Source organism: Amblyomma americanum, chromosome 2, assembly GCF_052857255.1.
Source record: "Amblyomma americanum isolate KBUSLIRL-KWMA chromosome 2, ASM5285725v1, whole genome shotgun sequence".
Classification (NCBI taxonomy): Eukaryota; Metazoa; Arthropoda; class Arachnida; order Ixodida; family Ixodidae; genus Amblyomma; species Amblyomma americanum.
Genome location: NC_135498.1, coordinates 121,995,347 through 122,007,512, shown reverse-complemented (window position 1 = coordinate 122,007,512; position 12,166 = coordinate 121,995,347). Strand labels below are relative to the sequence as shown.

General features: G+C 44.6%; 1 protein-coding gene across 2 annotated transcripts in view; it reads left to right on the top strand.

Moving 5' to 3' along the window:
* LOC144121783 (uncharacterized) overlaps nt 1-11,430 on the top strand; it is a 101,771-nt gene extending 90,341 nt beyond the window's left edge. Inside the window, exons 1-4 of one of the 2 annotated variants that reach the window (XM_077655179.1) lie at nt 1,035-4,425; nt 5,309-5,461; nt 5,713-5,801; nt 6,714-11,430. In XM_077655179.1, the coding sequence (XP_077511305.1) occupies nt 4,206-4,425; nt 5,309-5,461; nt 5,713-5,801; nt 6,714-7,475 (1,224 nt within the window). In that variant the 5' untranslated portion in view covers nt 1,035-4,205 and the 3' untranslated portion in view covers nt 7,476-11,430. Of the gene's footprint in view, nt 1-1,034; nt 4,426-5,308; nt 5,462-5,712; nt 5,802-6,713 lie in introns of those variants that run through there. The other variant, XM_077655181.1, reaches the window with a different exon arrangement.
* The last annotated feature ends 736 nt before the right edge of the window (nt 11,431-12,166 follow it).

Genomic DNA, 12,166 nt, shown 5'->3' with positions numbered 1-12,166 from the left:
AGGCTGTAAGGCTTCCACAGAAATGATAGTGTATAAATAAAATTAACACACAAATTGGCAATGGTTAAAAAATTCACAGTACATAGGAGAGGAGAAAGAAGCCTACCTGCTTCAGGGATGATATCTCTGGTTGTGGTGTGCGGCTGCACTGCTGAAATAAAACAACATGCTTGCTACAGAAATCTTTTCTTAAGAATAGCTCTGCCTAAAACTAACCTGGCTCTCTTTGGCTTCTCAGAATTGCATTCTGCATATCTTGAAATGTAGATTCATTAGTGAGCAGAATTTTTCAAATCTGCAAATACAATAAGTCAATACCAATAGCTCCAGTTGACTCGGTGGCATGCAGTGCTCCACCTAAAATAAACTGAGATAAAACAGTCATTGATAACAAATTTCACACTACTAATTCATCAGGGCTATTTTGTATTTATGACTTAACCATTGACCGCTTTTAATGCCTCACCACCACCACCACTACCCAATTAGGTCCTACATACCTGAAGTGAACGGCACCAGGAAGCTTTATGGCAATAGTGGATACATCTTGTGCGAAGTTGCTTCTTCCTCATCAGAGTCTACTACAAACTATTTCGGTTTGGTGATTGGCCGCCAAGATGCCAAGTCTGACGTAACTTGTGCTCTACCCAGCTTCTTCCTAGCAGCTTCATATGACACTAGCAACAGGTCATGAAACGAAACACAGTGAATCAATATAAGCCTCATTCAAAAGCTCAGGCATGGCTTTAGGTCATTAAACTTCACAACAGACTATCAGCTGTATTTTTAATGGTTTTGACAATCATCTTCAACATATGTGCCAACATCAACTTATATCATCAGTCACAAGTCATGCATTCTATGCACCAGTATAATAGTGCCAGAACTTCAAAAGAGACCTTTCACGCTTGGCCGCATGTCGTGCCAGTTATCCTGAGGTCTTGCACAGGTCTTAACTAATCTGCACACTCTGTCGGCTTTTCCGCGAGGCCATACACATATGTTGTTGTTGTCTTTGTTGTTACCCTCTTACAATGGCACATGCCCACATAGGGGGATTGGCCAAGAATTGAGGGCACAGAGAGTTTTTCAGGTAAATATTTCCTGGACGAAAATGAAATGAATGCTGAGTAAGGAAGAAGTAAACAAGAAGGAATTGCAAATGAAATGGGAAATGCATAACACATGCAGGAAATCGAGACTGATGTTTATAGCCAAGTAGGTAAATGATAATGATAATAGTAAGAATAAAATTAATATTGGAAAAAATAAAATTACCAAGGTAGCCGATTTGATTCCATTAAAAAATTTTGGACGGCGGTAAAAACAGACTTGTGGCTGTACCCAAGTATGGTGGCCCCAAACGACAATATGACTGGGCTGCTCAAACAAAGACCAAGTTGTTGTAGTGGTTTCTCTAAAAGCCGTCTTCTTATCATGGTGTATCAGTGACAAAACAACAAAAAATGGTCTGTGGTTTTGTGCTTTCCACAAAATACACAGACGGGATTAAGTACCAACCCAGACCTGTGCAAATAGAAATTTAAGGGTGGGATCCAGCAGTGGAGCCTTGATAAAGATACCTCAAGCTGCCGTGAATGGCAAGATTGCCTGCTCCACGAATACCTCAGGTGCACGTAATCATTAGATCTTGAAACCACTTCAACCTCTTCACTTTCAACAAATTACACTATTGCGAATGACATCTGAAACTGACAAGAAAGCAACCAGGATTTTTTTCGTATCTAAAAAAACAGTCAGAGTGCTTATAGTATCTTCAGATTGCCTCCAAGAAGCACCACCTTAATTATGTTCTTACCCAGCCACCTTTAGGGAAAAAAAAATTTGCCAGATGACATCACACTCTTTAAAATACGTAATTTCTTTAATGACTAGGTACCCTTAGCTATATGCTTCAAAACTGAGCTAAAATTTCCTGCTTTATGCCCACTGTCGTCAAGAACGACCGTATCAAACTGAGCACTTTTTCCTCGTGCACATTCATCAAACACATAGTGACCACAAGCAACTGTTTGCCTAAATGGGCACGTCGACGTAAGCAACGGCGAAAGATGGTGTACAAGGATGCATTTCACTTGTTGGACGAGCTGTTTTGGCGTGTATTTCGACTTGAGAAGGAGAAAGTGCAGTAGCTGTGCGGCAAGCTTGCTGATGCACTGAAAGGCATACTGGTGACCACTGTCGGTGGAGCAGCAGTTGGTGTGTGCACTTCATATCTTGCCACTGGAGGCTTTCAAGCACACTTAAGAATAAGTAATTTGCAAATGCTGGAATGTGGCTACCAGTGGCCGAGGGCATCATATCACACAGGGGCTCACGCACTAACACAGGGCAATGGCACTGCCCGTAGCAAGGGTGGCTGCGACAACTCGCCACGCCAGCACGGTGAGTCATTGTAGCCACAGCTGCCAGATGGTGCAGGGCTTACTGCTGGTGGTGCTGCTGTTGCTGCTGCTGCTGTCGCCACGCCATCTGCAGGCGTGCTTGCCTCTGCGGACGGGTTGTGCCAAAGAGGCCAATGATACAGTCTCGCATTGCTCTACCACGCAGGTAGGTCATGCGGGATCCTGTCCCCGCCAAGTACACGGCAAGCAGAGGTGGCCCATTGTTGTCAGGGTCATCAGTAGTGTCGTCTTCGTCTGCAGCCAGGGCTCCTTCAAGACAGATGTTGTGCAACTCAGCACACATGCAATGATGCCACCGCCCGCTCCGGCTCGTAGTGGAGTGTCCGGTACCTTTGAAGGCACCGGAAGTGGCTTTTGAGAACACCAATGCAGCATTCCACAACACATCGCATTAAGGAATGTGCTGCGTCGTACTGCCCTTCTGCAGTGTTTGCACCAGGATGCCCTGACACTGGTGTGAGCAGCCATGGCTTCAGTGGATATCCACTGTCTCCTGCACGACCAAAATTTGCAGTGAAGTGTGTTGTCACCTATGTAATAAATGATTCATACCAAGCAGCTCAAAACCAGTATGCTGAACCAGAATTCATAGGCATGCAGAAGATTCATGACTAAGGGGTACCTCTGTAAGCACAGCCTTCTAGATTAATGATGTACTGTGATATCCTACACGACAATAACGATGTGCACACCTCTTTTGGCTTGGTGTTTTATGCTTGAAATACGATTCACTTTATAACAATGTTTCTTGTGCCTCTGCACCAGCAGTAACAATAAATACACAATAATAAATAAGATACATCATACTGTTGCATGTCATCCATGTTATAACCTGCCTGAATTAGGTACGAGCCACTGCTGTAGCTAAATACGTGCTGTCGAAGTGGCCTGATGATCAATAGGCTGCTTACCCAGAAGAAACTCGCCATCCTCCAGCAGCCCGTGCTCCACCTTCCGACGCAGCCGTGAGTAGCGCCAAGAAAAGGCATCATGACAAGACCCCGGGCAGCGAGGGTCGACCGCAAGGATCTTCATGTTCGCGTCGCAGATCTGCGAGAAACACAGGCAGACAATCTTAGACGTGAACTTCCATTGTCGAGGTCGCAGCTTTCGAACACATGCGGTCAAAAAACCAGTCTACTCACGATCATGGTGTTCATCGCGTAGTATCCTTTGCGGCTCCAGAATGCTGCCCGGTTTGCTGGGTCTCCCCGCGGCGCTTTTATGGTAATCAGCGTGCCGTCGACGCAGCCGACGATGTCGGAGATGGTGCCGCGGGGAAGGAAGGTCACCTTCGCTGCCGCTTTTCCCTCGGGGTGCGCCGGGAAACGCACCCATCCCTTCTGTGCGTCAGCTTTGCAGTGGCCTCAGCCACACGCCGCACGCACTTGCTCACCGTCGATTGCGCGAGGCCGACACACACTTGAAAGCCCGCGGAGGCAAAAAAACGGAGAGCGCACAGCACCTGCCGCCGCACTGACAAAGCGCTCGTCCGTACGCCTCGCAGTTCGTCTGCAAGTTTGCCGCACAACCACTCCACTTTCTCCTTATCGAGTCGAAATAACCGACGGAACAGCTCGTCTGGCAAGTCATACGCGTTGGAGCTCTCATGTAGTATTCGCAAGTTCCGTAGATGGTGGCGCCGCGCACCGGTGAGGCCGAGAAACGCCACAGAGATGAGCGGCGCGAGCAGGCGCAGGTGTGTGTGCGGGAGCTAGGACTTCGCAGTTTTTTACTTTGTTCGAGCTGCGCGTCAGCGGCGTCTCAAGGCTGTTTGCAATGGAAAAAAGAAGAAAGTACAAGAGCAACAGGATGTGCTGCATGCCGCAGTGCACAAACCGGGCAGTGTGCGGACAAACAAGTCTGCATTCTTTTCCCGCTGACACCCGTCTGAAAAAGCTGTGGATGATTAAGCTGCGCATCGGGAAACGTGTGACACCGCCGATGAAGGTGTGCAGTGCCCACTTTGTGGAGGACGACTTCTTTTGGAGCCGTATTGGTAAGCGATGTGCTATTCATTTCACTATTATGCTAGCACAAATCGACTGTCTAGCGCAAATATTTCTGCAGTGTGTGTGTGCAAGGAATGAGCGGGTGACAAATGCAGATCTCAGAATGTAGAAGGGAGCTGCAACGAAATGCGTCGCTAAGCTGGGAAGTTGGCGTCAAGCTGTGTATTTGTGTAAATGCACAATCGTGAAATCTTTTCGGCCCACTAACAGCTGCTCATTTGTATGATGGTACCCGCCGCGATGGCTCAGTGGCTTTGGCGTTCGGCTCGTGATCGCAATGTCGCGGGCGAAATGCAAAAAAAACGCCCATGTTAAATAACCCTACATAGTCTACATTAATTCAGAGCCCTCCACTACGGCAACGCCTCATTACCTGAGCCGCTTCGAGACCTCAAAATCCACAATGTGAGGTCACTTATGCTCATTGGTACCGTCGTGGAAATACACAAGCAGACGTGGGCACAGGTTTCTTGTTAATTTCTGCTTATAGCGAATATCACAGTCCGAGTCACCCACTACGGTGAAATAACAGCCTGTGAGGGTAGTGCATGGTAGCTATGATATAGTTCAACGTAGTGTGCGATGCCGCAGTCTACCACTGTCTTTTGCTGCAGTTCCATGCACGGAGCACCCTCAATGGAAGCAATATATGGTTGTACTTAAACAGCTGTGTAAGGCATCTTTTGTCAGTAATTCCTGCAGCAGTCCTAGTGAAGTGCTGCATCAGTTTGCAAAAATTAGTAGCTTGTGCAGAGTGAAGCAACTAATGATAGCATTTCTGTCTGAACAGTGCCGCACTTTCAAACCATTGTCAAAGATAGAAGGCGTAGCTGCATTGAGCTAGGAGGTAATCCATAATTTATTCTACAGATCCAAACATATGGACACCAGTTCGCAAGAGGCTCAAGAAAACTGCTATACCTTCACAATGCCTACCAAACAGAACTCACGACCACCAGGACCTTCGAAGAGCACGAGCATCAGCAGCCCGTGCTGCGCGAGCATCCGCTAGAGATAGCCACGGTAAGTTATTTTTCAAACCTGGTTGAGACATGGTTGCATTAATGCCAAATTTCTTTATTAGATGCTAATTTCATTCAGTCAAGCACTTTGCTTTTTAATAAGTCTACGCTGTACAAATTACAATACACTAGAAACAACTGACGCATACACATTTCTAAAATCTAAGGTACACAACGGATTACACAACTTAATGCAGTGGCACTTTTATTTATTTGTTATGGCAGAAAAATGTGCATGTTCATTTTTTTCAGTGATGCTACCCGAACGCAGTGGCATCTCGGACCTGTCCTCTCCACCATTGGCCCCTTCAGATGGAGATACATCTACAGGGATGTCTGCGGTGAGCATTGACTTACCGCATTTGTCTGGTTTGAAGCATTACTTTCCCTCTGAAAATGCTCACCTACTCTGTATCAGCTGTCAATTTCCTGCACCATCCTTTGCATCTCTCGTCATTCAGGTGACATGTGCAGACAGCGACACTATCCCTTAAGCCTTCGTTAAGGCGTATTGATAACATCCGCTCTGAAATACAAAACCCCTGGGTAAAAGATTAACATCTAATGAGCCACAGTGTGGCGCATGTGCAACTCATAAATTTCTGCAGAAATGTTGTGTAGCTGAGGGACTCATTAATAGCTAAATATTAACATTGCTGTAAAATTATTCCTTTGCATGGAACATAGAAAACTGAGAAGTATGTAAAAGGTATGTTACTACTTTTTGTACTTATTTTAGTACTCATGTTGTAGCTACATCTTTTTCTTGTGGAAATGTATGTGGAAATTTGTTTTGTCAAGGTGTGCTAACCCAACCATCACGAGACAGAGGGAGCCTGCAAGCACTGATGGGCAGTTTTTGAGAGTTAGGAGTATGAATAATTGAAAATCACTTGTTCCAGTACCAAGTTGTGCCTGTTGCATGAGCCTCACAGTGATAGTTCTTCAGGGTGTAATGAAAAACACTAATAAGGTTTGTTTGTGCATAAGATGGAGAAAGAGGACAGTCCCAGCTTGATTTGTAGATAATGAGGCGAGCTGGAAATTATGACATGTAGGTATGTCTGGCTTCTGTATTTGTTGACCGTGCAACTTTCAATGTTTTTTCTCCAGATGCTACTGCAGCGAATTGCAGTACCAGCAGCATGTTTCACAGCATACTTGTCATCCTGGCCTGAAATCCTGGGTCAGATTTAGAAGGAATTTTCATATTTTTCGTTTAATGTCTTGCCCATAAACATCTTTCTATGCAGGTGGAAGATGATTGGCATGCAGCTGCGTTTCATACTGCCCCCCATGATGGCGAGACTTTGCCGAATCCAACAATGACGGATGCTGAAGTGGCAGAGGTCATGCTTCAGCTAGCAGGGCACAGCCACACCTACACAGACAAAGGTGTACAAGTTGATGCACTTTCTGCTCCGCAAAGAAAGAGGAACGTTGTTGAATTACTGACAACAGATGTAGCTGTGCGTGCCTTGACTGGTGTGAAGTCAAAAAGTGCGCTTTTAGCTATTTCAGAAGAGGTGGCATTGGTCGACGAAATGACCACGGACATTCCTGTGTATGAGCGTGTTGTTCTTGTACTTGTACACCTAAAAACATGCCTGTCACTAAACTGCCTTGCCACACTATTCTGTACAAGTGAAACGACAGTGCAGAGGCATTTCTATGGCATCCTTCGCAGCCTTGCTGCCATACTCAAAGCAGCCATTCCATGGCCATCAAAAAATGAAATAATGCTGAATATGCCTCATTGCTTTGCTCAATTTCAGGAGGTGCGGGTTGTCCTAGATTGCACAGAAGTGCAGGTAGAGAAATCGCGCTGTCAGTCCTGCCGCATCCTGACATATTCTTATTACAAGGGAACACACACGGCTAAGGCACTTGTTGGGGTGTCACCTGCTGGCCTTATAACATTCATTAGTAATGGATTTGGAGGTCGTGCATCGGATAAAGCTTGTGTGTTAAAGTCTAATGTGTTGGACAAGCTGAAAGCTTCGAAGATGACGTAATGGTTGACAAAGGCTTCTGCATTGACGACATGTGTGCAAAACAGGGCCTTGGTGTGGTACAGCCACCATTCCTGCGCTCTGAAGAGCAGTTCTCAGCTGAGGATGCGACTAAAACAGTTCACATTGCCAGAGCTCGAGTGCATGTGGAGAGAGCCATCCAACGCGTGAAGGTGTTTAAGGTGCTTAAGGTGCCTATTCCGTGGGATCTTGTTGGGGCGCTCGACCAAATAATGGTTATTATAGCAGGCATTGTTAACCTGTCAGCTCTGATATTGTCTGAAAAACGATTTAGTGGGGGTGTCCAGTTGCAGTAATTTTTTCAGTGTAATTGCGATTATTGGATTGTAAGGTTAGCACCATGGTCATATTTTTTTGCACTGTCTTCAAAATACCTTACTACAAATCAACTGTCTGCAACTAACACTATTGTTTGCTGTGCCCTTTTCACCACTTAATGCAGTTTATCAGGCTTCATACGCCCTGGCATAATGAAGAATTGTTCTAATCATAAAATACTTGTAGCTCCCATTCTCAGCAAATTCAGGCAAACATCGTCTGTTTGCAAATGTCCCTATCAGATTGGTTTGGCTCAGTTTTATTGGATTTCATGTCCTAAAGTGACTTGGGCTATGAGAGGCGTCGTAGTAGAGGGTTCCGAAATTTTGACTGCCTGGGGTTTCTTTAACATGCGCCAACATTGTATAGCATACACGCCCTATCATTTTGCCTCCATCAAAGTGTGGCAGCTGTGACTGGGTTCATGGCAAGCAGAAAATAACTTCAGGCCTGAGTATGATTCAATCCAGCACTGGCACCAAAAGAGCTGCTTCAGTTCTCCTGCTGCAGCAAACTTGGCTGTCGCCACAGCTTCTCATATGGTGTGTTTTACTCATAACCTTTTGCACTGTGTATTGTTGTCCTCATCTTTCATCTTTTTTCTGTGCTTCCAAATGCTTGGAGCCAATTGTGTGTGCTACTGCCGCCGTGCCTGTGCAACGGAGCCAGTCATGCCTACAGATACAAGACCTCGACGAGGTCTCTGCAGCTTTATTTAGGTAGACATGAAAGTGAGAAAAAGAGCAAGGAGGCCAAACTCATCACTACGACCAGCAAAGAGGTAGTCAGTGCTATTGTGTGCCGAACAGCAAAACTAATTAGGAATGCTCAGCGCACTTCCTGTCAGCAGCAGCCAAAGCAGCTGAACGCACTGGCAGATAAATCACAAGAAGTGGCGAATGAAGGCGACCTGGTGATATCAGGCAAAGACCGTGACCTATACTAATGTATGCCATCTACAGTCCATGAGCTATGCTAGTGTGAGGTACGCTATTCCACGCAATGCATTTCAAGCTTGCGCCCACTTAGTGCGGAGACAGGCTAGAAATTTTTTGCATTATCAGTAAACTCAAGGTTGTGTCTATGGACAGTTATTCTTTTTCTGTTAGGTGGGCCATTACTGATGGGCCAAAAGCTGTATAGCACTGTTTGCACTTTTTGTTATGATGATACTCTAGAGTTAATTTTATTTCTGTCTGGACATATTCTTTGGTGTGTCTGCATTCAGGCAACTGGGTACTCTGCTATGGTCAGTACTGTTCTATGTTATTGAGCACCTGTATAATGTGCACTTTTAATTAGCACGACAGACTTGAAAATGCTTAGCATATTGTGAAGTTTTATGCTCAGAATTTTTATGTATTGTTCAGTGCTGTGCATCTTTCTTTCTCCTGACTTATTTATTCATTCATTATTGCATGTTATTGCATTTTTGTTGTGCTTGTACCAGTTGTGATGACGTGCAAAATCAATTGCTATGGTACATGTTGTTCTACTCTGATTTAGTAAACATTAAGAGCATCTTTTTCATTCTTGTGATGTTCAGTATAGCCTATTAGTGAAACAATGTCATTTGCTGTAGTTAATTTCTGCAGAACATTCATTCATTGTGGAATTTGGAAAGTGTGTGCTTTCTTTCTTTGTGCTATGTGGATTTCATTTAGCCTGTGCACGCCGCATTGCTTTTGTGCCTTTCTTCCCATACTATCCTTCAAGGTTATAGCAGTGTATTTAGCACTTTTCAATTATTTTTCTTCTCTGTGACGTTAAGAAAACTTGATTGTGACGTGCAGGCTTTTGCAAACTGCCATCACATATTAACTTTTGTTCTGTTAATTATGAAGTTAAATTAAATGGAAATAAAGCTATAAATGAGATTTATGGTTTCATGCAAAACACCTTTGAAAATTTACCCTCGAGGAAGAAAATCTTGCCGTCAATGAGTTGTAGGGCATGTGCTTTGGAATCACACAAGTGATTTCGAAACTGATCTTTTAGTGCTGTCTTGGGATACGTTTTCTGTAAGTCATACTGACAGGCTGACTGTTTTTGAAGCTGGTTATTGTTCCTTCACTATGTTTTTTTTTTTCACCCTTTGCAATTGCTGCATAAAGCGGTATGTTCCTGCTGTGTACAAGTCCAAGAAATTACGTCTCTTCTGCAATATCTTTAACCTTCCTTAAGGTAGCATTGCTTGTTTCTTTAGTGCAACAAGTAAAACAACCACAGGTTCTCTGTGCACTAGAATGAAAATGTTTATTAAAATTGCACAAAACCTGCAACGCAGTCTTCCTTCTTACAAGCTGTGCTTGTTGGCGTAGCAAATTAACCTTATGCAACTTTTGTCAGCTTTGGCAGCAGATGTTTAAAATACACGAACTGCAGTTTGTGTCCAAGATTATTAATGTGATGGTCACATCGCGCCACATTTACAATGAGTGATAGTACCTTAGAATACACGATGAAATGTGCCATATCCAAGTTCAAAAGGAACATCCCTAGTTGCACTTGAGAAAAATAATTGTGATTTTTGTTTACAACGAAATTTTCACCATCTTTATATAAGTATTTTAACTTCCCTTTATGGGCAATATCAATTGCTTCCCGAGTTTTTCCCAGAAGGGGACTTTTTACCTCAATCAGGATGGCAGGACAACCATTCTTGAACACAACGCCATCAGGGCTGTAGCCAAGCCAAGGGAGGAGAGGGTTCACAAGCAGCCCTAGCTTTGTTACAGCATTTGATGTCATTTTGTAATACTCTTCTAGAGCAGGTTCCTCGGAAGCTTTCCCATACCGAGTAGCATTGTTTCCTTGGAAACAATAGGCGAGCATTGCGGTCACTTTTTGTTCCGATGACTGGTTTTCTCTGGGTAAAAAGGTGAAATATGCACGGCACTTGCCGTTCTCTTTGCCACTTAGTGGTATTCAGGGAGTGGGTTTCTTTGCAGATCCTCACTGCTTGTTCTTGGGACACTTCTACATACTTCTCATAAAACTGTTGCTCTGCTTGTGACAGATGACTGTACGAAAATCTATATATTTTAAGTTGAAATTCATCGGTGAATGCCACGTCATGGAAAAGCATCTGTCTGTATGGCATCACTATGTCAGCGGCCATGTGGCACACCATCAAATGCTCTTTTAATGTTGCGGTGGCATTAGTTTCGGTGGTATCAGTTTGCCGAAACCTTCCGTGAAAGTGCAGCGCAAGTGCACTATCTGGTACTGCTGCCATGAGGCGCTGTCGTATATCGTGCAGTCTCTGCTCTGTAAGTTGCAGTTGTGGCTGCGCCTGCGCATGGCACAAATCCTTCAGCTCTTGTGCTTCGTACAGCGGTTTGGATCTCAATCTTCCCCACGCCCTTTCCATATCCGCGCATGTAAGATGTTCAAGGTTCTGTATGCCCGTCCTGCAGATGAACCAAGAAAAGAACACAGGTGTTACTTTGCTAGTGCTTAAAAATATATTGCTTCTCGTATTCAAAGTAGTAAGATATTTGAAGAAGGTGGTAAAAACTGTGCTTATTACATTTAAGCTGTTCAGCTCATTGACAATGTATTTCTTTAGAAAAATAAAAAAGAAAATTTTTTGCCTGTTCATAAACAGCATCATTGCAATGATGTGCTTGCAGCATTGTGATTTTCCTGCTTTGCATGAGCACTGGCACAGAAAAAAAAGAGGGGGGGATTGCACAATCAAATACTCAAATACTGCAACTGAGCTGCCGCGGTGGCTGAGTGGTCATGATGCTCAGCTGCTGAGCTGAACAACATGATTTCGATCCCGGCCGCGGCAGTCGCATTTCGCTTATGTGCGATGTCAGTGCACGAATCCCAGGTAGTAGAAATCACGGAGGGCTCCACTACGGCGTCTCTGATAGCCTTGAGTCGCTTTGAGACAAACCCTACAAACCAAACCAAATACTTAAACTGCTCGCAAACGGCAATGATTTTCATTCAATTTTTCGTGCATGTCTTTCTGCCCTAACACCTCTGCAAGCGGAAACATCGTTACGGGTGCCGCGAACGTGTACGCACGGTGCCAAAAACGTAGTAAATGTAGAGTGCTCGAAGTGGCGTGCTGTAGAGCAAGTGAATTTAAACCATATCGCGGCAATCTTGGCTGTGTGGTTATTTCTGCTCGGCTGCGCTCGTGCGCAAATATCAGTACTTACTTTAGAATTTCGCTTCATTTCACCCGCACAGCACAACTCCCGTGATCGAGAGAGAGCAATGTGCATTGCCGCTGCTGCATGCACACGCTTTTCACTGCGATTCGGGCACCGCTTGAGACCGCACTGCCTATGAAACGACATCTGGCCTCAGTTATCGCTGGGCCGTTTCACATGATG